Source organism: Carassius auratus, unplaced genomic scaffold, assembly GCF_003368295.1.
Source record: "Carassius auratus strain Wakin unplaced genomic scaffold, ASM336829v1 scaf_tig00009404, whole genome shotgun sequence".
NCBI lineage: Eukaryota > Metazoa > Chordata > Actinopteri > Cypriniformes > Cyprinidae > Carassius > Carassius auratus.
Window position 1 is genome coordinate 1417 of NW_020524029.1, and position 26100 is coordinate 27516.

The 26100-nt window shown below is 36.6% G+C and overlaps 2 protein-coding genes across 3 annotated transcripts; both read left to right on the forward strand.

The window, feature by feature from the left end:
• Nucleotides 1-1984: 1984 nt before the first annotated feature.
• On the forward strand, nucleotides 1985-15866 carry LOC113072537 (receptor tyrosine-protein kinase erbB-3-like). 2 transcript variants are annotated; one of them, XM_026245531.1, is made up of 28 exons: nucleotides 1985-2134; nucleotides 2218-2398; nucleotides 3692-3817; nucleotides 4139-4201; nucleotides 4380-4498; nucleotides 4630-4771; nucleotides 5663-5776; nucleotides 5913-6030; nucleotides 6283-6356; nucleotides 6479-6569; nucleotides 7764-7772; nucleotides 8108-8304; nucleotides 8437-8569; nucleotides 8646-8739; nucleotides 9592-9749; nucleotides 9880-9933; nucleotides 10031-10172; nucleotides 11053-11172; nucleotides 11272-11370; nucleotides 11451-11636; nucleotides 11729-11884; nucleotides 12416-12491; nucleotides 12566-12712; nucleotides 13048-13145; nucleotides 13233-13412; nucleotides 13807-13872; nucleotides 14475-14712; nucleotides 14803-15866. In XM_026245531.1, the coding sequence occupies exons 1-28, from the start codon at nucleotides 1988-1990 to the stop codon at nucleotides 15573-15575; spliced, it is 4101 nt and encodes a 1366-aa protein (XP_026101316.1). In that variant the 5' UTR covers nucleotides 1985-1987; the 3' UTR covers nucleotides 15576-15866. The 2 variants fall into 2 exon arrangements, with proteins under 2 accessions (XP_026101316.1, XP_026101317.1); XM_026245532.1 differs by lacking the exon at nucleotides 7764-7772.
• A 1103-nt stretch (nucleotides 15867-16969) lies between these two features.
• On the forward strand, nucleotides 16970-25365 carry LOC113072538 (proliferation-associated protein 2G4-like). Its single transcript, XM_026245533.1, has 13 exons — nucleotides 16970-17149; nucleotides 17857-17985; nucleotides 18621-18726; nucleotides 18956-19025; nucleotides 19107-19199; nucleotides 22090-22153; nucleotides 22236-22314; nucleotides 22401-22479; nucleotides 22571-22704; nucleotides 23117-23211; nucleotides 23483-23610; nucleotides 24559-24612; nucleotides 24704-25365. Exons 1-13 carry the CDS (start codon nucleotides 17062-17064, stop codon nucleotides 24767-24769), a joined length of 1185 nt encoding a protein of 394 aa, XP_026101318.1. The 5' UTR covers nucleotides 16970-17061; the 3' UTR covers nucleotides 24770-25365.
• The last annotated feature ends 735 nt before the right edge of the window (nucleotides 25366-26100 follow it).

Genomic DNA, 26100 nt, shown 5'->3' on the forward strand with positions numbered 1-26100 from the left:
AGAACTTGCTGTGTTTGTTTTACAATGTCCTTTTCATGTCTTTTTGTGTTTTTAAAGGAATTTTCCAAGTCAAACTCATGCCCTATTGACATATTTGTGGCTGGCTCATCCCACCTCTAAGGGCTGACATGCAAAATTCATTTCTACAAAGGCAATATGCCAGATTTTGTCAGAACTGAGATAAGAAATTGGTTCTCTTTATCTATGTTGTGATGGACAGGTTTGACTCAGATTCTGAGAAAACACACTGTAAAAACTTATATAAAATCAATCTAAATTAAATTTAAAAAAGATGTGATGCCATTTTCTCAGGTTAGATTGTTTTGTCTTTTTAGAGTAAAACTTGCTCAACTGTAAATGAAACTCACGTAAGACTTTTACAGCAGAAGTTGTCAATTCAGATGCTTTAACAACAATTTTATTTGTTTTTCAGAATATTTGTATACATTTTTATTATTAAAACTTAAAAAAACTTTTAAGTTTAAAACCAAAGTTTTCTAAAATAATGTTGTCTTCATTTAAAGTTATGAGACTGTTAGGAAAACATTCTTATAACATAAAACTGGTAATGCCTGTTCACACCAAAAGCGATAATTTAAATGATAACTATAATTGAAAATGAATAATAATGCTTCTAAATCTAATTCTTTGAAAATGGTCATGTCTTACAAGACCAGAATCTTAAAACTGTTCAAATCTCTTGCTGGGTAGCCTCAAATGCCACAGTATTAAAAGTATATATATATGATGAACAATCCTCTGTAATGCCTCTCTGCAGATGCACTGCAGTCCTCTCAAGAGTTAAGCTTAAGGGTCACGGAGACCCTTATGTATTTTATTGGTGGGGTGAAGTTGTCATGTCTCTGTGTCACCTCGGGCCAATAACCCTGGATTCCATCTCTGTCTGAAGCTGTTTCCCACTATTTTGGTCTTCTCTTTTTAAGTCTGTTTGGGGACTTTCAGTTGTCTTGTACTACATGCTGACCTGTAGCTTCTTGGCAACCTCTGAACTCGCCCTCATTATGTTAATGACCTTGTGTTGTGGCCACTGCAGGAAGTCTTTGTGTGCGCTATGAGTGGACGTCTTGTTTGGAACTGGCCACTTCAAAAACACTACATCTGTGCTTCTTTCTGCATCTTGCAAGAACAGTCTAATATATTTGTGCTATTTACAGATGATCGAACAGACAATTCAACTGCTGATCAGTGATTTACAAAAGATTATCAGCCCATGTACTTATATGGGTTATCACAAAGAAGGATTCTGGGCAATTTACTACTTAATATGTCTATCGACAGCATAATTTGATTCAGCTTTTGGTTTGTAAATGGAAAATGCATGTAGAGTAATCAGGGGTTTAAGATAATTAGTGCCCCCTGGCCTACAGCATTACGTAGCCCCCACCCCTAGATAAATATATATATATATATATATATATATATATATATATATATATATATATATATATATATATATATATATATAGATTTTTTTTTTTTTTTGCTTTATTGATAATTAATTATATCTAATTAGAATTTTGCTTGTTTAATTTTACAGCACTGTTCTGCTTAAAATATGAATAAGTGAATATGCAAATTCACTCTTTGCCAGGCAAAAGGTGGCACTTGTGGAGAATCAGAATTATAGCCTTACATAAGGTAAACACTGTATTATTACAGGCATTATACAAAGGCAATATGAAAATAAAATGCCATCGAAACTTTTCTGTCCGAAACTTGACAAGTTGGCATAAATGTGGGCTATTTGGTGGTTGCTAAATGCATTTTTATATTGAAACATTCCGTTCTCACATTGAATTAATTCAATCATGACATAAAGACATGCACACAGGCTTCTTTACTATTGCATTGTGCATTTCCGCTTACAGAATATCGGTGGAACATTCCAACTATATGGTCTAACAAATGACACGTAAACTCATTAACAGCATAATTAGATCTATTCTTTTTTTCCCCAACAGTTTGCATGGGCACCAAGAATACTCTGAGCTCCACAGGCACCCCTGAACAACACTACAACAACCTGAAGGAGCGCTACACTGGATGTGAGATCGTCATGGGAAATCTTGAGATCACACACATGGAGAGTGACCTCGACTTCTCCTTTCTTGGAGTAAGATCTTTTTTTTATACAGATAAAGTATATTGGTTGATTTGGCCATAAGGTAAAATTCTTATGTTATGCTTCTCTTCCAGAGTATCCGAGAGGTCACAGGCTACATCCTCATTGCTATGAACCATTTCAGCAGGTTGCAGCTGGACCAGCTCAGAGTGATTCGTGGTAGCAGCCTGTATGATAAGGAATGGGCCCTTTCGGTCTTCCATAATTTTGATAGTCACAGTGGCCTGGAAAATCTGGGCCTCAACAACCTCACAGGTGAGATGAAATGTGTTTTAAAAGAATCAAAGAGTAAAAGTGACAGGTGTCACATTGAGTCCAGAAAAATGACACTTCCATGGAACGTGCCACTGCAGAAACAGAAACATAATGCCCTGCTACTCATTGGTTGTGAATAGTGATAGAAAAAAACTCAAATTTAAATGCACTGGAAAAAAAATGCTGATGGATTGAAAATGTTCATTTAAAAATTGCTAGTAAATATTGCAAATAATAACAACAGGTAATACATTAAACATGTTTTTTTTTTTTTTGAGCACAAAGTCTGAAGTTGTATTTTCTTTAAATGTAATCAAGTAATCATTTTTACAGTGTGGAAGAGACTTTATCACTAGGATCATAAATGCTTCCTCAAATCATTTCTTTCTGTGAAGCATTTATGACCCATGAGAATAAAGCTACCTTCTCAAAACAAAGGATGTGACAGTGTGACTTGACATCAGTGACTTGAGGAAATGTGTAGGAGTGTTTAGGAATCTGGCACATTTATAAAAAATGCCATGCAGACAGCCTCTCAAAAGAGCTTGAGCTTGAAGTGTGTCTGTGTGGTTTGTAGGTCACATCATTCAACTCAAACTATCGTCTTCAAACTATCAGATGACTTGTTCAGACTCATTTGAGATATTAGAAAAGGTGCACTGAAGGACACTATATGTCTTATGTGTTAGCTGAGCAGTATCTCACTTATTTGCAGATCTATTGAGACATTTACAAAAACTAGGACAACCCCTCTTTAATTCTCTCTTGACAGTGAACTGAAACTTAAAATAACTCTTTACACTCAATATAGTAAAGTTAATTGATAACGCTTTAGACAAACACAAACAGGTGCTTGTTCCCCCTCTAGTGACGAAGGTGAGCATGATTTCACCAAGAACAACATGTTCCCGGATCAATGTCCTTGTTGATCCTGGAACAACATTCCAATTAACCAATCAGAATTGAGATATGATTTTTGTTTTAGGCTTACAATCAGGGTTAGGTGCTTCTACACCCTTGATAATCCGCTATCATATCCTACTGATATGGGTAGGGTTAGATTTAGGGGTAGGGATAGGGATTGGGTTAAGTTTACATTTTTGGACAATAATATTGATCCAGGATCATCACAAGATGTTGATCCAGGAACATGTCTTGGCAAAATCAAGGCAACCAGTGACGAACTGCTTCTACTTGGAGAGCGCCGAGCCACTGTGTGTATATGTGCCGCCATCTTCTATACATCACATGTTCTGCCTTAAATTAATCAGACGTTCTTCGTTGTATACACAGAGATCTTGGCAGGAGGAGTACAGATTATCCAAAACAGGAATCTCAGTTATTCTCCATGGATCAACTGGCGGGACATTGTCAGAGACAGTAATGCTCACATCCAGATCCAGAACAATGGAAGAAGAGGTTTGTACATTCACACCTTGATTAGGTGGTTATTGATTGAGAGTGTGAGATAGGTGAGTGTCATAAAAGAATCATAAAGGTAAAAAAAGTTTTTAAAAAAATTGTGAGGAATAGTCACTTGAATATATGTTAAAGAACCACTGGTATTACTTGCTAATGATGTCAATGTTTTGAAACAAAAGCACAAAATGAGATAAAATTAGACAGTACGGGGTCAGAAACAAATGAGGGTCTGGTAGTGATGACAAAATGTTCATTTTCTGGGAGAACTATCCCTGTAATGTCAGTTATTTAGATCAATCACCTCTCTGTTTTTCATAGGATCCTGTGATTCCTCGTGCGGAGAGTTCTGCTGGGGTCCACGAAGAGATCAGTGCCAGAAATGTGAGTAACTGAGATTCAGCTTTCAGTTTCTTTCACAATTGTCTAATTTCTTTTTCAAAAATCCCAAATTTGCGAATTATAGTGTATTTTGTGTGATACTTTGCAGTTTGTATTATTCAATAAATGTCCTACTGTTATACAAAACTATACTAAGGCACTGTGTCTGTGTGTATTTCAGTAACAAAAACAGTGTGTGCGCCACAGTGTCATGGCCACTGTTTCGGGACCAACCCTAATGAGTGCTGCCACACAGAGTGTGCTGGAGGCTGCATTGGACCAAGAGACACAGACTGCTTTGTGAGTGCTAGCACTATTGCCATTATACCCTTATTGCTCAAGATCTGCCACATCTATTGTGAGAGACGAATACAATGAAAACAAAACAAATCATCATAACAAGGCTTTTGATTCTGATATTCTCCCAACAGGCCTGTCGACATGTCAATCACTCAGATGCCTGCGTCCCTCACTGCCCTTGGCCTCTGGTGTATAACCGACATACCTTTCAGCTGGAGCCCAACTCTGAAGCCATGTATCAGTACGGTTCCATCTGTGTACCCAAATGTCCCGGTAAGTTACGACCCATTATACTGTTTACCACAGAGGAGAGATTTACTAAAGCACGAGCCAGAAAATAAATAAGCAGTTTCAGGCTTGGCAGATAAAGGATTGTAATTTAAAGAAATGACGTATCATTTAGTTAATGATTGTAAATGAACTGTAGACGAACTCTGGGAGCATTGAGAAATAGATTTAGATGATATGGCTCATTGACAGTGCATCAGAACTGCACTGATGCATCCATGAAAGACCATGAACAACATAGTCAACATGACAGAAGTTTAAACGAATGGCAGATTTGAATGGTGCTACACCACTCCCCTCACTGTGTTGTACTTTTAGATTAAATTTGTGGCTGGAGAGTCTGGAATTAACACTTGCCAAACACCACCTGCGTTGGCGTTGGAGTAAATAAAACACAGGAAAGATTGCTGGTGCCATTTTTAGGAATCGCAGCATTATACATGGTTTTAAACCACAATGGATGATTGCTAGTCTTGAGCAAGATCAAGAGATACCAGAAGTATACTAAAGAAAATTGACTTTACCTTTCTATTAAAAGCATATTCAGAAAGTCATAGCGACTAGCCTGCAAAGCCCCGTCACCCAACCTTCCTTTTCAAAATGTCTCAAAAAACATATTGTTATAATAAAAAAAAGTGTATTTATAGAAATGTTGTGTAGATGTGCGTATTTCTTAAGATATTTGAATAGAAATGATGCAAAATACACTTTCATGGCAGGTGGCTCTTCTTTGAGAACTGCGTTTGTATATGATGCTGTAAAAATGGTAGTTTAGAAAGCACATTAATGAAAAAAGAGAATCTCATAGCTCTTAAGATGCATAATGAAGAGTGCGATTTGAAGAATGGATGCCTTTGTCTTTGTATTTTTGTTCAGGACACTTTATTGTGGATGGCAGTGCATGTGTGAGCAGTTGCCCTCCTGGTAAAAAAGAAAAAAAGAAAAATGGCATGAAGCAGTGTGAACTTTGCATTGGCCTGTGCCCCAAAGGTAAAGTGTCCATCTAAACATTATTTCATTTTCTAGACCGCAGCAGCTGAATGCAGTGTATGTGTATGAGTCTTGAATAAGAGACAATTAGTTTGGTGTCATGTGGTCCCTCAGCTTTTTCTCTTTCTCTGTGTAGTATGTGAGGGAACGGGAGCAAGTCATAGACAGACAGTGGACTCCAGTAACATAGACAGCTTTATCAACTGTACCAAAATCCAAGGAAGTCTACATTTTCTGATCATAGGTATCAAAGGGTAAGACACGCATATAAACACTCTTTAATAAGCTCTCTCAGACTTGAACAACACTGTGTTATAAACCGCCAGTGCCAGATTCCAGACCTTGTAATGTCACTGAAATGTATCTGGCTTAGGATTTTTCACTCTCTTTAACAGCATTTCACATATTATTAACTGATGAATATACAGAGCTGATTGATGAGCGGCCACATGGAGTCCATTACTGAAATTGTTGATGCTAATATCCACATTGTTCTTATTCTGCAGAGACGTCTATCATAACATACCACCTCTGGAGCCTGAAAAACTCCAAGTGTTTAACACTGTCAGAGAAATTACTGGTATGCTTATTATTTTAGGCTTAATGATTGCTCTCTGTTGATGTTCTTATTGCTGTAGTTTTTGTTACGTCATTCTGCGTCACGTTGTAACTTAGTGGTGTGTGTGTGTGTGTGATTCATAGGAATTTTGAACATTCAGTCTTGGCCCGATGAACTCAGCGATCTGTCTGTTTTCTCCAGTCTCACTACCATTCAGGGAAGATCTCTACACAAGTAAGACTGATAGTGTGTAGGAGCATGTGCTTTATATCTGTTCGCAGCGACCAATATTACATTTCTGCCACACATGCAAATTCACATGGGTGAATTATTATGAATATTTCTAACTGGCCATGAAAATGTAAATGCTGCAGTACTGTTATTCCAAAAAAGATGTTCTTTTTTTACTTCTATTGTTCAAAATAGATACATGCAGCATTCGGGGTTCAGATTTTTTACATGTATTTGAAAGAAATGTCTTATGCTCACCAAGACTGCATATTTGATTAAAAAAAAACTGTACTGTGAAAAATTTTTATATTATGCTTTTATTTAAAATAATTGTTTTTAAATTCACTACTCTGATGGCAAAGCTGATTTTTCACCATCATTAATCCAGTCTTCAGTGTCACATGATCCTTCGGAAATCATTGTAAAATGCTGATTTGGTGATCAAGAAACAATTATTATTATTATTATTTATATTTTTTTTTCTGGAAAAATGTATGTATTTCAAGATATTTTCGATTAAAAGTTCAAAAGAATGGAATTTATTTGAAAAAGAAATCTTGTAAATCTAGAAACATTATGTGTCTTTACTGTAACTTGGATCAATTTAATACATCCTTGATGACTAAAAGTATTAATTTCTAAAACAAAACAAAAATCTGATCCCAAACTTTTAAACAAGAATGTATATATCGGACAATATTGACTAATTGTTTACACTAAATTTACAACCATCTAATGCTCACATAAAGTAACACTTTCTCAAAATAAAAATCAAAAAGTAAATCAATCTTAATTATTTCGTAATTAAAAAATAATTATCAATTTTTCATAATGTAAATTATAGTATTGATACCAAAATTTACTCAAGATTTTACTTAAGATTGATTTTAGTTTTTAGTGTATATCTATTTGTTTAGACTAAATGGTATAGAATTTTTCATTCATCAGTTGTCACTGTAATTTTGGACCCTGTGTGTGTGTGTGTGTGTGCATGTGCAGCTCATCAGTCATTATTTTGTGTGTCATATCCCAGTCACATCCCATGTTCATTTAATCTTTAATGTGTTTGTCTCTCCAGTGTTTTTAATCCCTCAGTGTTTAACATTTGTGCATCTCACCATTGTTTTTGTTTTTGTGTTCCCTGTGAAAATATGTCACTCCCCTCATTCTCCACATGTGCTTATGTCTGTCCCGCAGCCCCAAGAGGTATGTACTCCCTGCAACCTGCAAAACTAACTGTCTGAAAACCTGTATTTCTGTGCAGCTCTCTCTCTCTCTCTCTCTCTCTCTCAATCACATGCACAAATATAGTCTTTTTCCTGCTGTGGGTTCCAAGTAATGACAACAATATTCCTGATGGATTATAAAAAGTTTCCATTAAGGATAAGTGGGGCATGTTGGAGCAAATATTCAGGGTCATAGGCGGTTCATCTACTTAAATGATCTGGCATGGGTGCTTATATTTAAGTTCTTAAGGGAAATCACTGTGGATCTGTCCCTTTCTTCAATCATTCTCTCATTCATTTCATCCTCTCCATTAGGCCCTTCTCTTTGTTGGTGATGAAGATTCCCTCCCTCGTGTCTCTGGGTCTGCGTTCCTTGCATGAGATCAGCGATGGCAGTGTGTACATCTCTCAAAATAAAAACCTGTGTTACCATCACACCGTCGACTGGAGCCAGATCGTCACCGGTAACCGCGAAAATGACATCAAGGACAACAAACCCCAGGTCAAGTGTGGTAAGTTAAGTTTCTCCCTAACAGGAGAATGCATACTACTTGTTTCACATATGTATGCTATTATTTTGTCGTCCATCGTTAACTTGTACACAAACAATCTTTTGCTTTGCATGTCGGTGTTCATGTAAACAGAGGAAGAGGGCCATGTGTGTGACCCACTGTGCTCGGCAGCAGGATGTTGGGGCCCGGGACCTGAGCAGTGTTTGTCGTGCAGGAACCACAGTCGGCATGGCACCTGTGTATCCCACTGCAACCTCTACTCTGGGTCAGTGTGTTTTGTAGATTTACTAAAAGTTGATTGAAAGTTGGGTCAGTGTCTGAAGGACTCTGTGTGTCCACAGAGAGCCACGGGAGTTTGCAGCACCGAACGGAGAGTGCCTTGCTTGTCACCCTGAGTGTTTACCCAAAAATGGGAAACAAACATGCCAAGGAAAAGTATGCAACACTTTTACTTCGCTCTTTCATTTTGTCCACAGGGCCCATTTTATTGTCATCATCATTGTTATTTTCATTCATTTAAATAAAACTGAAAGAATATATTTTTATTTCAATAAAAAATTATAAATAAATATTTATAATATAAATACATTATTTCAGAAAATATTTTTCTCATCTTTTAAATTGAATTTAATTGAATTTAATTTTGACTGATTATTTTTGTGTGATTCTCAAGTCATTTGGGGCCCCATTGCTTTCTCCCTCTCTCATAATTTTAATTTCTTTATAGATAGTAGTTATGTATCCGTCTGTAAATCCGTTTTAGGCATGAAGCAACTCTTTTAAAAACTTGAAAGGTCAGATAAAAGTTTCTGTTCCTATGCGCAAGCCATATCTTAGCTTTTGTAGTCTATAAAATAACAGTCTGCGCATCCTCTTTTAGTTAGATTTTACCCTGCTTGGAGGAAAATAGCTCCGATTTAGTTTTTACCAGTGCCTATTTGACACATTTCTAATCAACCTCTCACATCTTTTTTACTGTGTATGAGAGTGCTAGAGGGTGTTATGATAATGATATGAACAAATCTATTTTACGGTAAAAAAATCCAACCCACTCACTCTCTGTGTAATGTCTGCATGTTCTCTTGATTCCAGTAACCTGCCAGACAGGCTTTGCTTGCTCTTTGCTTCAGAATAATTCAACGTGCAATACATCACTTTTAACAGTGACTTAATAAAAGAAATTCATGCAAACTGTTTGTCTTAGCGCGGGTGCTTAGTGACCAGAATATTTGTTCTAGTAATAAATAACTTATATAAGTTTGTCTTCTTTCTTTTTTTGTGCATCAGGGTGCTGATCAGTGTGCAGCATGTTCAAACCTGATGGATGGCCCTCACTGCGTTTATACTTGTCCTAATGGAGTGAACGGGGAAAAGGGTCAGACCATATTTAAATATCCAAATGCAGAAGGTCACTGTAAGCCCTGTCACCTCAACTGCACAAGAGGGTTAGTCCCGCTAAAACTAAACTAATGTGTCTAAACAGATGTCAGTTCCAACTGATCATTCTAATGGTTACCTGAGAATGCTGTGGACAAAATCCAAAATTCGTTTGTGGTGATTTTGTCCCATCACTAGATGCACAGGCCCTGCACTCACAAACTGTATAGAGGTCGACAGACTTGTGAACAGGTTAGTAGCGCCCTCTTCTGATTACAATTAGAAAGTACGAACGTTGTAAGATATAAATATTAATTATGCTTTCCTTAACCAAACACCTTCCTAATAGTTCCCAAATCGCAGGTATAGCGGTTGCTGTGTTAGCTGCTATCATTGTGCTCCTGGCACTGTTTGTGCTTGGTATGCTGTATCACAGAGGCCTGGCCATCCGCCGCAAAAGGGCACTAAGAAGGTACCTGGAGAGTGGGGAGGTGAGCCAATTTATCCACTTAAGTACAGTGCTTTTAACTTAACCTATATGAAAGTAAAAATAAGGTTCCATGCATTTTTAAAATACAGTGATTTATCTTTACAATCTATATAATAGGTGAGACCTTTAAAAATTAATTCATGCTTGTGTAACATTTTACAATAAGGTTTCATTTGTTAACTTTAGTTAACCACATTAGTAAACACAAATTAAAGATTATTAATAGTTCCACAGCATTTATTAATCTTAGTAAATGTTCATCAAAATGTGTATCTGTTACATTAGTTAACTTCCTTTGAACTAACATGAACGTTTATACATTTTCATTAACAAAGCTTAATAAATGCTATAAAAATGCATTGTTCATTGTTAGAGCTTATTAGTTAATACATTAATTAGTGTTGAAAATTAGAATTTGTTGTAAATATACCCTTACTTTTATTAAGAAGAACATATTAAATTGATTGAAAAAGTGTCTGTAAAGTAATAGTAAATTAAAATGAGTAAAAAGGAATTGAAAAAGGTAAGTAAACAAAGTTGTAAACATATTTCACAATATAACTGTTTGTATTGTATTTTTAATCAAATAAATGCAGCCTTGGTGAGGATAAGAGATTTATTTTTGAAAATTTCAAAAACAAATCTTGCTCCAAACAAAGCTCCAAACATGTGTACATATACAGTAGCAATGCTTGTCTAGTGATACAGCATTAATATTTTATTGTATTAATACTGAGTAACTGAGCAAATATTTCCTCCAGAATGTATTTGTGATATTCAGATATTTTTAACTGCCATAGTTTCCAAAAACTGATGATGGCCACTGTACGTCCTTGGTTATCTATATTATATGATGCAATTTTCCTCCTGTCTCCGCACAGAGCATGGAGCCGCTGGATCCAGGAGAGAAGGGGACAAAAGTGCATGCTCGCATCCTAAAACCACAAGAGCTGCGAAAGTGCAAACTTCTGGGCCATGGAGTCTTTGGCACAGTGAATAAGGTTGCAATGACTCACACATTAAGTTTGCCTTAATTCAATCTTGAACTGAGTGACCTGTTCTCTGAACTGTGATTTAAGCTGAAGTGATTTTATCTTCAGGGCTTTTGGATTCCTGAAGGAGACTCTGTAAAAATCCCTGTGGCTATAAAGACCATCCAAGACCGCAGTGGCCGGCAGACCTTCACAGAGATTACTGATGTGAGACACTAGCTTGCAATAATGTACACTCATACATGCGTTGCTTCACACCTTCATAGTGATTTTTGACCTGTCTGCAGCACATGCTTGCGATGGGAAGCCTGGATCACCCGTACATAGTGCGTCACCTTGGGATCTGTCTGGGGACGAGTATGCAACTGGTCACCCAGCTCAGTCCTCACGGATCCCTGCTGCAACACCTCCGCCAACACAAAGACAGTCTGGATCCTCAGCGTCTGCTCAACTGGTGTGTGCAGATCGCAAAGGTGAGCCGACTGAGATGAGAAATAGTATGTAACACAAAACGTATTGGTGCATAATGTTTATACACAACATCTGTATCTATATGTATCTTTAGGGAATGTATTATCTTGAGGAGCACTGCATAGCCCATAGGAACCTCGCTGCACGCAATGTGCTGCTCAAGAGTGAATACATAGTACAGATCTCAGACTTTGGGGTGGTAGACCTGCTGTATCCAGATGATAAGAAATATGTGTACAGTGAACACAAGGTAATTTACAGATTCAACTTCTGAAATAAGATATATACACTACTGTTTGGAGTTGGTATGATTTTCTTAGTGTCTTTTTGAAAGAAGTCCCTTAGGCTCACATTTATGTATTTAAAAACAGTAAAATAGTAATACTGTAACATTGTTATAATTTATATCTTTTTTTTTTTACTTTTTTAATTTAAATATATGTTTTAAAAAGCTGTTTTCAAAGGAACAGCATTTATTTGAAAATAAAATATTTTTGTAACACTGTAAAAGTCGTTTCTGTCAATTTAATGCATTCTTGCAGAAAGTATTAAAAAGCCTTTCAACAATAGTGTATAGTAATTAATATAAAATATGTATATAAAATGTGTGTGTGTGTGTGTGTGTGTGTGTGTGTGTGTGTGTGTGTGTGTGTGTGTGTGTGTGTTCTCACACCAGCTAGTGAAGGGGGTGATCATTTGCTATTTCTATGAGAAATATGTGTAATAAAAAAAAGCATCATTTGTTGAAGTTGCTGATGTTTAAAGATGGTCTCTTTTTCAGATGCCAATCAAATGGATGGCATTAGAGAGTATCCTCTTCAGAAGATACACTCATCAGAGTGACGTGTGGAGCTACGGTGAGTCTCAGTGCTGTTGAATATCAAGTGTTTGATTTTGTTTAGTTGTTTGAAGTTCTTCTTATTTGTTTTAGGGGTGACTGTATGGGAAATGATGTCATATGGAGCCGAGCCATATGCATCCATGCATCCTCATGATGTGCCAGGTCTGTTGGAGAAAGGAGAGCGACTGGCTCAACCACAAATCTGCACCATAGACGTCTACATGGTCATGGTCAAGTGTAAGGCAAATGCTTGACACTTTTGGAAAACATTTTATTTCATTTTATGAGCACATTTTTAACTAGGGATGTAAATTGTAAATTTAAATTGTAATAATGTTTTACAATTTGGTTTTGATTAAATAAATCCAGACTTGATGAGCAGACCTTTTTTGAAAACTTAAAAAATAGTAATGTGTGCTACGTTTTGAGCTGTATAAGTAAAACTATGTAAAATGAAAAGGTTAGGAATCATATTTGTTTCAAGTGCTTTTTATTGGGGGTGGGGGGCTTCCAAGTGTTCTCGATCCGACCCTGATATCGTGCGTCCTTATTTTTAACCCCTCTATCCTCAGGCTGGATGATTGATGAGAATGTAAGGCCTACATTTAAAGAGCTCGCCAGTGAATTTACGAGAATGGCCAGGGATCCACCTCGATACCTTGTGGTGAAAGTAAGCAATAAAGATTTTATTTGAAAATGTTCACTAGAAAGCAGGTTTGTGATTGCTTTTAACGTTGATTTCTGTGTCATAATGTAGCCTCTTCAGAATTGCTCTGGTGCAGATGAAAGCCACCAACGATATGTTAGAGGTAATTTAGAGGTAAACTTGGAGGAGGAGGATGATGATGATGAGGTATTGCAGGATGGGTTTGCTACTCCTCCCCTCCAGCTGTCACCAACTAGAAGTCATTCACGCCTCCGAATGACCTCCTACAGGGTGAGCTGTCTGCAAGACACTTCAACAAACATTTCTTTCATGTTTACCCTACCATTTACACTAGCTTTAGGTTCAGTCAGATTTCTTTTTTTATGTTTTTAAAAAAAAGTATCTTATGCTCATCAAGGCTGAATTGATTTGATGCCATAAAAAATATTATTACAATTTAATTATTAATTAATATTATTACAATTTAATTATTAATTAATAATTTTACTTTATTTTCTATTAAATGTAATGTATTCCTGTGATACAAAACTGAATTATTCCAGGTTTCCATCTCAGACGATCCTTCAGAAATTGTTCTTACATACTGATTTTTTTTTTTTTTTTTTTCAGAATTCTTTGATGACTAGCAACTTTTAATTGAAGTGATTTTTCTCTCTCTTTTCAGGGCACCACAGAACACACAACACTGATAGGCTATCTCCCCATGACCCCAGGGGACGACCCTAGACAGGTCAGGTCTTTCCTATCATCTTATCATGTTGACTTGACTACAGCTACAGTATATATAACTTCAGGCTTTCAGCTCAAATTAACTTTTTATTATATCACAGTATGAACATGCATTAAATCAGGGGTTTTCGAACTTTCTGGTGCTAAGGACCCCCATATATAATCCTCTTGCCAGAAACCCCTTTCATAAAATCTAAAATCAGCTATATATTTTAATGCTTAAAGACTCATTTATACTGTGTAAGGGCAAGTAACATTAAATAATATGCTTTTTTATTACTTATATTATGTTACTATGGGAAAATATCAAGTAATATGATTTAAATTTTGTGAAACATTGTGTTTAATATTGTACTAGTGTAATATTGTACCTTTTCTGACAGTTAACTGTGACAGAGATCTAAATATATATATATATATATATATATATATATATATATATATATATATATATATATATATATATATATATATATATATATATATATATATATAATTTTTTTTTTTTTTTTTTTTTGTATGGACCCTTGTTTAAAATCCACATCATAAGGTCACATTAGAAGACAGAATGTGAAGTAATCTGTTTGTATTGTTCCCACACAGATGAGAGCCCAGAGGAGGAAGATGGGCTCAATGAGGACAGAGTCAGAGCGCTCAGAGGGTAGGGGGACCATGGTGGACATTGAACTAAGTTCTCAAACAGGTAGTCTGCACAGAGGTTGCAGTCGTAAGGACAGCGCCTACATGTCCAACGGCGTGTCTGTGGCCTCAGATCCGTTTTCCTCAGGTCTGGAAGGTGTAGACGAGGATCATTATGGATATGTGTTGCCCACAGAGAAAGGTAAACCAATATTGCACTCGCCAGTTTACGTTTAGACATTACTGAGACTCAGCTGCATGCCATTTTTATGAGACATATTTTCTCATTTAGCTTCCAGAAGCACTGTTCCTTATGGAAGGACATCCAGAAACTCCAAGAGTGCTCTCCCGCCACCGAAAACAGAAATACAAGAGTATGAGCTAATGAACAAACGGCCCCTTCAGCTTTCTACTTCACCCACAGACAGCACTGCACTGAGCAGCCCATCCATCCCTGCTTCTCCTCACACATGCAGCATTTTACCACAGAAGAGAGACACCGACTCAACACAAACCGAACAGTCAGATAAGGGCGCTAGTCCATCTGAAGTAGACAGCGTGGAGTCTGCTGCGGCTGCTGCTTGTGAAGGAACAGTAATATGTACTGATGAGACCCAGTCAGAGAGCATCCCTGCAGAGGAAGAGCCACCACAAGACCTGATGGTTGAGTATGAATACATGGACATATGTAAAGACATACATCAGCGAAACAGTCCCGTGAGCAGTCCAGATGAGGTGGAGAGTGACGGCCGAGAAGAGATTTACCAAAATGTAAGCGCAAGACATAGGCCTAAAGAGAATGAGGATTCTGATCTTACTACACGGCGCAGTGAATATGTGGACATGGAGGCATCTGGGATAACTGACTCTGAGGACAGAGATCAGGCTGATTATCAGAACTTTCCGGTAAAGGGAAGCCCCGTTGTGGGAGAGGAGCCACAAACAACTGGTCTCCGATCCTACATAAAAGTGTGCGCTGGAGTGGAGGTGCAAAACACTTCATTTGACAACCCAGACTACTGGCACAGCAGACTCTTCCACAAGCAGGATGCCGTTTGCACATGATTATTGACTTCAACTGACTATCAGAAACAGTCTGATGGATCAGCGGTGCAAACAGAATGAACTGACAAACTCAGAAAGTTTCTAAGGACTATCTAACATGTGTTCAGTATATGAACATATACATTTATGTTAATGTCTCACCAAAAATTATATTTTATTATAGTATAAAATCACTTGTCTTGTTGAAGATTGGCCTACCTCCAATTGTTTGTTCAACACCTGTGGTTTCGTATAGATTTTTGTTTGATTTTTAAGACGATTATCTTTGTGTACTCAATGAGGACCCAACCCCCCCCCCCCCCCCCCCAAAAAAAATGTTTCATTGATTTTTCTCTATCAGATTTTTTTATTTTTCACATCCATGTGTGTGTGTATGTATGTATATTTTTACGACAACAGAAACATTTTAATGGCTGCCTTTGTTAAAGGCAAATAATAATATGTGTTTGAAAGAATTTGGTGGTGTAAATGACAGTTGTGGAAACTACATTTTGAGAATAAAATGTACTAATAAGGCTCCTAGAATGTAAATGGAGGTTGTAATCAGACATTAAAGGCACAAAGGTGTGCAAACTAGAGACAAATGAATGCTTTGCAAGTCAAAAATATAAACATTGAACAGATTAAGTCTGTGAGACAGTTTGTTTCATATTTTATCCATTTACAGGTAAATAGTTAGAAAATAATGGCTTAAAACCTAATTTAAGAAAAAAAAATGTTTTGTTGTTAATGTTTTACATTTTATTTGCTTACCAGGTTTTATTAATTATAAAATAGTCACTCATAACACAACTCAATCTTCACATGCTGTCATCTTCAGTTTCATGAGTATTAACGGCAACATTGGTTAATTGAATTAGAACCAATCATGATTTACTTAAACCATGAAGCACAATAACCTCAACAAGCTGGTTAAAATGACAACAAATGACACATTTGTCCAATATCCAAAACACTGTCATAATTTTATTGAAACTCATATGCTATCCTTACGATCAAGACAACCCAACATCTGATGAAGGTTTGTATTTCAGTTTTTGACAGCAAAATACAGCATCTTAACACAGGCCACTATTCCTCCCACTTACATACTCACACATGCATTAAGTATTGAAATGGTTAAAAAGCTAGAAATAAAAGACATCTCAATTAACCTTACAAAGACCTTCATACCAAAAATTAAACAAAAGTTGTAATGTCTTATTCAAGCGACAAAAATACAAGACGTTGAAGTTTTAAGTTGTATAAGACGAGACGAGATATCAACACTTCCACGATTTCCCGCAGAGGTCACTCTGACTCTGTCAGTCTAGGCGCAGGTGTGTGACTTTTATTTTGAAGTGCGGTGTAGTGATCGGCCATCTTGCGCGTCCCCGCGGCTGCTGTTCGCGCAGGCTGTGATCTGAAGCGTGCTGTGCTCCATCATCCCACGGGCGAAGCGAGGGAAAAAGTTACGAGCTGCTCTAGAACCCCACCACTGACAAGCATGTCAGGAGACGACGACCAGCAAGAGCAAACCATTGCTGATGACTTGGTGGTCACCAAGTACAAGATGGGGGCCGACATAGCAAACCGTAAGATGATTCTGTAGCTTTGTGCGTGATTAAGGGCTGAATTTGACCGAGCGGTAATAACGTTACAGCTCCGCGCTCGGCCATGTGTCTGCGAGGTCTAGTGAGATAGACCTCGATGCCAGTCATTTCTAGTTTTTGGACTTGACTTAACTTGTAACCATATGGACAAGCATCAGCAGCCGATGTTTTGTAATCATATGTGCGTTATTTACATTTATACACTTTCGGCTAGCAGGTTAGCCAGTTAGCTGTAGTTGTTGCGACTTTGTCGTCAAGTCATTGTTCACCAAAAAAGTTCAATGCTGTCATTATTTACTCACTCTAATGTCACTCTAAACCTGTATGACTATGAACCACAGAAGGAAATGTTTGACAGGCTGATGTAAATGTCTGACAGCCTGAGTCACCATTCACTTTCATTGCATCTTGTTCTTTACAATGAGAGTGAGTGGTGACTGACACTAACGTCTCTTTTCAAAGTCTATGTATATATGTATGTGTATAATAGGTAATACGTTCAAGTAATGTGAAAGTCTCATTCTTCCAGTATTACTTTCCGATTACTTCCTTTACTAGAAGTGCTTACTGATCTAATGTGTACTGATCTTCTTCATATCAGGTCATGTCACATAGTGCTTTAGGGAGAGCTTCAAAATCCTTTGGGTAGGAAACTTTGTTGTTTAATGTGAAATGTCTTTCTCTTTCAGAGGCTTTGAAGGTGGTCATCGAAGCAGCCAAGCCTGGTGTGTCTGTCCTCAGCCTGTGCGAGAAAGGAGACGCTTTCATCGCTGCCGAAACAGGCAAGGTCTTCAAGAAGGAGAAAGAGATAAAGAAAGGTAAGAATAATGCTTATGAAAAAGATATATAATATTCATTACACTCTTGAATCTGTGATTTCGAGGGGACAGTAATCAGTGATTTTAAATGTTTTTTTTTAATTATTATTTCAAATTTGTAAGATGTTAGTTGTTTTATTGTCTATGTAATTATGTGAAAAAATTATATTTTATCATTTTATTCGTACAATTTATTTTATATTTAAAAATAAATTATTTTATATAAAGTATGACAAGTTTGGAAAGAATATGATTTCTAAATATTTTAATTTCTTATACTCACCAAGGCATTTATTTGCTCAAAAATAATGTAAAAACAGTAATTTTGTGAAATAGTATTAAAAATGTATAGATCAGTGTTCTATTGTAATATATTTATATTTTTAAATATCACTTATTTCTGTAAACACAAAACTACATTTCTAGAGTAATTTCTTATAAATAGTTATTTCAAATGGTAAAAATAGGTTATTTCACAATATTACTGTTTTTACTGTACTTTTGATCAAATAAATGGAGCCTTGGTGAACATCAGAGACTTCATTAAGAACATTTTAAAATCCTGAAGTTTCCAAACTTATGTCAAAGTACTGTATATTTAAAAAGTAGATATACGTTTCATTTTTGTGTGACAGGGATTGCCTTTCCCACCTGTGTGTCTGTGAACAACTGTGTATGCCACTTCTCACCGCTGAAGAGCGATCCAGACTACACGCTTAAAGATGGTGACTTGGTTAAAATGTGAGTATTATTACTGTTTAATTTATATATATATATATATATATATATATATATACATATATATATATATATATATATATATATATATACATATATACATATATATATATATATATATATATATATATATATATATATATATATACATACGTAGTATATATTAGTATATTTTTCATCTTTTTATCATCCCGTTTCCTCAGTATTGCATTTTGTTTCATTTTTTCCTCAGTGACCTTGGAGTGCATGTGGATGGCTTCATCTCCAATATTGCTCACAGCATTGTGGTTGGTGCGAGCAAGGTATGTCTCTCTTCTAAGTGAATGCCTCAAAGCTAATTTTTCATTCTTTTGGAAATGCATTTAACTTTGCTGTTCTTCTAGGATGCTCCTGTGACAGGACGGAAAGCGGATGTGATCAAAGCTGCCCACTTGTGTGCAGAAGCTGCTCTTCGGCTGGTTAAGCCTGGGAATCAGGTTAGTTAAAAGCTAATAAATGCCTCCCCATGGATAACACACTGATTAATGATTTAATCTTACTTTAAAGGGGTAATATGATGCGATCACATGTTTTCTTTTGTCATTGTGGTGTAGTGTTAAAAGCTGTTTGTGCAAACAGAAGATCCATAAAGTCACAAACATTAAAGTCTCAAACCCAAAGAGATATTCTTAATAAAAGTGAACACTCAGCCATGCCTTTCTAAAACAGCTCGTTCAAACACGCCCCCACAAGTCTATGTCACTGTGTGGGAAGATTTGCATAACACCGCACCAATGTTCATGCAAAGAAAGGCGGAACGTCTTATTCTTGCTGTAGTATTGCTGCTGCCATATCATGGAGACATGCTGTGTGTTTCATTGCCAGAGCCAAACTTTGGTCTTTCCAAAAGAGGATGTAACTAGAAATCAGTGGTTAAGTTTATTCACAACACTGTTCCAGAATAGTTCATATAATATAATGTGTTTTTTCTTACCTTAAACCGTGTAAACATTGCATTACACCAAATACACAAAATAATGTTATTTTGCAATGTCAAATCACCCCTTTAAAGTCATAAGTTCTCTGTTATGAAAACGGATATCGTATTTTTCAGACTATAAGTCACACTTTTTTTCATAGTTTGGCTGGTCCTGCGACTTCTAGTCCGCTTCGACTTATTTATTAAAATGAATTTGACATGAACCAAGAGAAATGAACCAATATAAAACACTATCATCTACAGCCACGAGAGGGCACTCTATGCTGCTCAGTGCTCCTGTAGTCTATCACTGAAGACATAGAGCACCCTCTCGCGGCTGTAGACGGTAATGTTTTCTCTTGGTTCTTGGTTCTAAATAAATGCGACTTATGCCGCGTTTCCACCGAAATTACCCGGAACATTAGTACCAGAAACTTTTTTTCCCAGGAACTTTTTTCCCCCCAGACCCGTTGCTTTCTGCGTTTCCACCACGGTGTAAAGTACCGGGTAGATTAGGCAAATAGACTGATGACGTAGGTCTGCGCGTTTCTCAATACAAAGTACCGCTGATTTTAAAAAAAATAAAAAATAAAAAAAAAGGTACGCTGATTTTGGACGTGCATCATTGGTAGTTAGTTCTGACTTCGTGCATTCAACTGGGGAGTGTGATGTCAGCGACTACGCGAATCCTGTAATTTTCCTCTCTGTATATTTACAATATAACGAAATAGGATATAAAATACCACTGCCTCCTTTGGTTTCATTTAAGCATAATAACAGCTGCAGAAATGTACTTAGTTCAGGGATATGTGTATATGCAGCCATTACAATGAAACGAAATATTATATTTATAATATTATATTATAATATTATATTTTCATTTTAACATATAGATAAATTGAATACAGACCAAAGAAAACCTGTTAGATTTACCCCGCAGCTGAATTATGTTATGTTTAACCACTAAAGAGACATCAGAGCCAGCGGCACATATCAGAAGGTCTATCCGAGATGAGGCTGCTCTCTGCGGATACATGAGGACTGAGCTCCCGCTGATCGAGTGGAGCTCACCGTCTACGAGATCGGCGAAATACATTTTTAAATAGGTGCTGTCTTTATAAATAAACCATAGATTAGAGTTTTAAATAACTACATTCTCGCCTGAAATACTTTTAAAATTACATTTCATGACACAATAACAGTAATATTTGAAAATGATCCAAATAAATGGTGTTTGAACTCAACCAATGCTGCGTGAACTCAGATCGCTTTGGCTACTGTTATTTTCCCCTCAGTATATTTACAATAAAACTAAATAGGATATAAAATACCACTGCCTCCTTTCGTTTTCATTTAAACATAATAACAGCTGCAGAAATGTACTTAGTTCAGGGATATGTGTATATATACAGCCATTGCAATGAAACGAAATATTATATAGACTTGCCTTTTTTATTTTCATTTTAACATATAGATAAATTGAATACAGACCAAAGAAAACCTGTTAGATTTACCCCGCAGCTGAATTATATTTTATGTTTAACCACTGAAGAGACATCAGAGCCAGCGGCACATATCAGAAGATCTATCCGAGATGAGGCTGCTCTCTGCGGATACATGAGGACTGAGCTCCCGCTGATCGAGTGGAGCTCACCGTCTCTGAGATCGGCGAAACGCAAATTTAAATAGGCACTGTCTTTATAAATAAACCACAGATTTGAGTTTTAAACAACTACATTCTCGCCTGAAATACTTTTAAAATTACATTTCATGACACAATAACAGTAATATTTTGAAAATGTTGATTCGAATAAATGGTGGTTGAACTCAACCAATCAGAATGTTTAGCGCCAAAGTCCCGCCCCCGAAAGTTCCGGAACTTTGAAAAAGTACCACCTCGCCAGCAGGGACTTTCTGAGGGGCATTTTTTTACCCGGAACTTTATTTAGTTCCTGGTTCCTGCTGTGGAAACACACCAAGTACCAGCCCAAAGTCCCTAGTTCCTGGGTAAAGTTCCTGCGGTGGAAACGCGGCTTTATAGTCCAGTGCGATTTATAGTCCAAAAAATTCGGTAATTCCCTTTGTGGAGGCCAACTTATAACCTTGGTCTACATGTAAGGGACAGTATCTTCAGAAGATGATGGTACTTAATAATAAATTAGATTTAATTATAATTGATACATTTATTTTTACTTCAGTTTTAGTCATTTTAGTACTTAAACTTATCCAACTGACAGTTTGCCAAATCAAGGTTTCTGGGTTGTTTTTAGTCTAATACTTCTATTTCAAGTACTGATTTTTTTATTTATTTATATATTATTTAACAATACTAGTTTAAATATGATTCTGTATACAACACATTTAGAAAGTGATAGTGGATCAACGGCCTGTCTTTCTGTTTTTCTCAGAACACTCAGGTCACGGAGGCCTGGAGCAAGATTGCCCAATCTTTCAAATGCATGGCTATAGAGGGTGAGCTGACCAAAAGCTGAACTCACTCACTGCTGGAGCATCATAACACGGTTTTTAAAGCTCCTTCTGTCTCTCTACACAGGCATGCTGTCTCATCAGTTAAAGCAGCACGTCATTGATGGAGAGAAGACCATCATTCAGAACCCCACCGACCAGCAGAGGTCAGGAAAACGAAGCTCTAGATTGTTTTTGAAAACGATTGACTGTTTCTCTATGCTAAATGCTCTCTGTCTTTGTCTGCTCTAAGGAAGGACCATGAGAAGGCAGAATTTGAAGTGCATGAGGTGTATGCTGTGGATGTGCTCATTAGCACTGGAGAGGGAAAGGTGAAGACTCATCTCAACATCACTGTGCTCTCGATGTCTGCCGTTAACATGCTACTGATAGCTGAACACCTTGATCTCTTTCTCCCTGCAGGCTAGAGACTCCGGGCAGAGGACCACTGTTTACAAGCGAGACCCCAGCAAGCAGTATGGACTGAAGATGAAGACCTCCAGGGTGTTCTTTAGTGAGGTCGAGCGGCGATTTGATGCCATGCCATTTACTCTGAGGTAACTCTTTTTAGGTTCAAGTAGAGGTTTAACATTTTTTTTATCACTAGTTAAAAGTTAGTTTAACTTACCTTCAAGGAAGGGCCATCACTTAAAAAGTGAAGAATGAAGAAATTCATTATTAAAGGGGTAAATCACTGCTGGCAAGATAAGCTTTTAATAAAACTTGCTGGTCTGTGCAGTAGAAAAGTTTTTTAAATCTATGCTGCTTGACTAAGGAAAAAAGGGAAGTCCAATCTCTAGTTTTTGCAAAAGCCCTGGAGCTGTTTTGTTACCCTTTAATTCAATCAGTTACTATTATCTTGAATAAAAGGGCATGGCACAAAACAAACGATTCACCTCTGTCGCTCACCACCATTTGTGTCTCTCTCCTTGTCTTTCTGTCTTTGTGTGCTCTGGTGTCTGCTGTCAGGGCATTTGAGGATGAGAGTAAAGCTCGACTAGGAGTGGTAGAGTGTGCCAAACACGAGCTGCTTCAGCCCTTCAGTGTCCTGCATGAGAAGGAAGGTGAGGCAAAGTACCACAGTCCTAACGTTGTATTTTTATATGTAAAACCTTCATGAAGCATGAAGATAAGGTTAAAACCTCTGCAACGAATCACTAAATAAAAATGAAAATGAAAATGAATTTCCTGTCACGCCAGTGCTCAGAGAAGCGCATCCTGCACATTTGCCGCATGACCAGGTCAAAGACTGTTCTTATTTTAGAAGTTTGGTGCCATCAGCAAAGTCTTGAGTCACTTTGGTAAACCTTCCGTCTCATCTTCTTCTCTTTCAAGGTGAATATGTAGCGCAGTTTAAATTCACTGTGCTTCTCATGGCAAACGGCCCTCTGCGTATCACCAGTGGAACCTTTGATCCAGAGCTTTACAAGTCTGAGCATGAAGTACAAGACCCAGAGCTCAAGGTAAGATAATGAACTGGTGTGGAGGGTATATTAGGATTTTTATTTGGTAACACTTTACAATAGGGCTCATTAGGTAACAGTAATTAACTATTAGTTAACATGAACTAGCATGAACAATACTTCTACAGCATTTATTGATCTTAATTTCCACATTTACGCTTGTATTATTAAAATCAAAAGTTGTGCTTGTTAACATTAGTTAATGCACTGAACTAATATGAACAATGAATAACTATTTTCATTAAATAACATTAACAAATGTTTAACAGATTGTAAACAGTGTCACATGACACCACATTTACTTTAACATTTTTTTATTTATTTACTCTAGAGAGGAGCATTTTGCTATATATATATTTATGAACCATATAACATGTTCATTATAATTTTACTCTTCTTCAGTATATTTAATTTATTTGAATACGTCTGTCAAGTTATGACAGCCACTATTTAAATGTTTATATTTCAAAAAATGATTTGAAGTAGAATATATAATTACGTAATTGTAACTTTATTATTATAAAAACTTAATTGAGTGTAATTTAAGTGTTTGTATACAAATCAGTTCATTTTAACCTTCAATATTTATAGTAATGTACATTCTGAATCTCATATATATTTTACAGCATTAGTTGAGAGATTTTTTCTTTTTTCTTTAAAAGAAATTGCCATGTTGTACAAGATATACATCTAAAATAATCGCTTGTTAATCAAAATTGAATAGTGAAATTTGTGTCAACACTCAGCCCTAATGTAATTTATAATCCACTATAATTCATTATTCATTAATGTCTTTATTTACATTTTTTTTTTTTTTTAAGTAAATAGGCATGGGACAAACTTTTATGGGTCATTGCCAAAAAATAAAAAATCCTGCACTATATAATGAAATTCTTCAGTTGATTTTTGCAGTTAAGATTTATTGGCAACGTATTTTATTTTTTGCAGGCACTGTTGCAAAGCTCAGCCAGCCGCAAAGCACAGAAGAAGAAGAAAAAGAAGGTTTGCTGTGTCTGCATTTGCTTTCCCAATTTCTAACGGCACTTTGTTGTAAATATGAAACCATATTTTCATCATTTTTCTCTTTTCCCAGGCATCCAAAAATGTGGAGAGTGCCACAGGACAGCCAGTGGAGGCTGAGAGCGAAGCTGCTGCATAGACTCCCACTGCCAACCAAGCTGACAGACAGAGCCTCTGCACAGCCCAAAGAACAGAACCGTTGAAGCTAATTATGACCTGCCCCACTGAGAGCCTTCTGTCTTTCTAAATACCTCCTCATTAGTTATATAAGACTGCTGCAGGGTTTGTGCAGTTTACTTATGTTTGGTTGTCTTTGAACGAAAGCAGAGTGGACGGATGAGCAGGTAGATACTATCCAACCGTGTTTACAGGAGGCGAGTGCTGGGTTTCTTTTGACCCTCTCTGTCATCGTACAAGCCATCATGAACAATAAAAGTTTAATGGTGGCACTCTTTAGGCAGGATTGCTACAAAGTGCCATTCGTGTCCATGCAGATGAGATCCCTGTTTGATGTCTGTTAAAGGTTGACTTTTTGTCAGTTGGGAAATGATCATAATTTGTATTGATGACCTGTAATGAATTTTTGGAGTGGTAACTGCCTCACTACGACTTAAATATAGCAAAACAACTGCAATGGATGCACTGTTCAACAATTTGGTAAGCTTTGATTTCTGTTTAATGACATTCAGCATTCATTTTCTAGTATTTCCCGAATAATAAAGATGATTTTCCATAGCCTGTTTCTAAGTTGATCTTCCTCTCAGTTTATTGGTCTGACTTCTGAAACCAGTGTTTGACTAAACTGACTGACCAAATTATCCTGCCATTTTATAAACATACATTTAATAAATTTAATTAGCCAATATATGGATCAGAGCTTGGTTTATTTCAGTTTATCAGTTCATCTCAAACTTGCCATGTGGATAACTTTACCATCTAGACAATAGTGATTTATGAATTCATCAAAATAAAGCAGCCTTGATATACAGTGGCTTCAAAAAGTAAAAATTACGTGAATTCCACTAGACGAAATGTCAAACCCAATGGCATCTGCAAACCAATGATGTACCTTTTAGTGGTTTAACTGAGAATTATTTAGATAATATATTTAACTGTTAACCAACTGGTCCTAAAACAATTAAACTTGATTGACAGAGTCATCTCCTGTCTAGTTCACACAGGTGTCCTCGTAGAGTATCCACAAGTTTAGTTCATATTAACTATGAACATTGTCTACAATGCTTGATGGCATGAGAGTTGAATTTTTTTTTTTAGCTGTAAGCCTAATTTATTTTTGACAAATGTTTTGTTTAAATGGTGTGCTTGTGAAACATTCACACCTTTTTAAGAGTGACCCAAGTGTGCAAATACTTATTGGGCCCATTGTGAATCAACATGGAAAGGCCTCAACAGAATGTGTTGAAGGTTCACAGTTTTTGTAAACTCAGCAACAAAAAAAAGTAACGTGTA

Bases quoted from the DNA above. Each gene is read 5' to 3' on its own strand.
- LOC113072538 (XM_026245533.1), top strand. From the start codon at position 17,062: ATGTCAGGAGACGACGACCAGCAAGAGCAAACCATTGCTGATGACTTG. The intron at 19,200-22,089 runs GTTAGTTAAAAG...TGTTTTTCTCAG, and splicing joins TGGTTAAGCCTGGGAATCAG to AACACTCAGGTCACGGAGGC. The intron at 24,613-24,703 runs GTTTGCTGTGTC...CTCTTTTCCCAG, and splicing joins AGAAGAAGAAGAAAAAGAAG to GCATCCAAAAATGTGGAGAG.
- LOC113072537 (XM_026245531.1), top strand. From the start codon at position 1,988: ATGGGCACCAAGAATACTCTGAGCTCCACAGGCACCCCTGAACAACAC. The intron at 4,499-4,629 runs GTGAGTGCTAGC...TTCTCCCAACAG, and splicing joins CAAGAGACACAGACTGCTTT to GCCTGTCGACATGTCAATCA. The intron at 13,873-14,474 runs GTCAGGTCTTTC...GTTCCCACACAG, and splicing joins CAGGGGACGACCCTAGACAG to ATGAGAGCCCAGAGGAGGAA.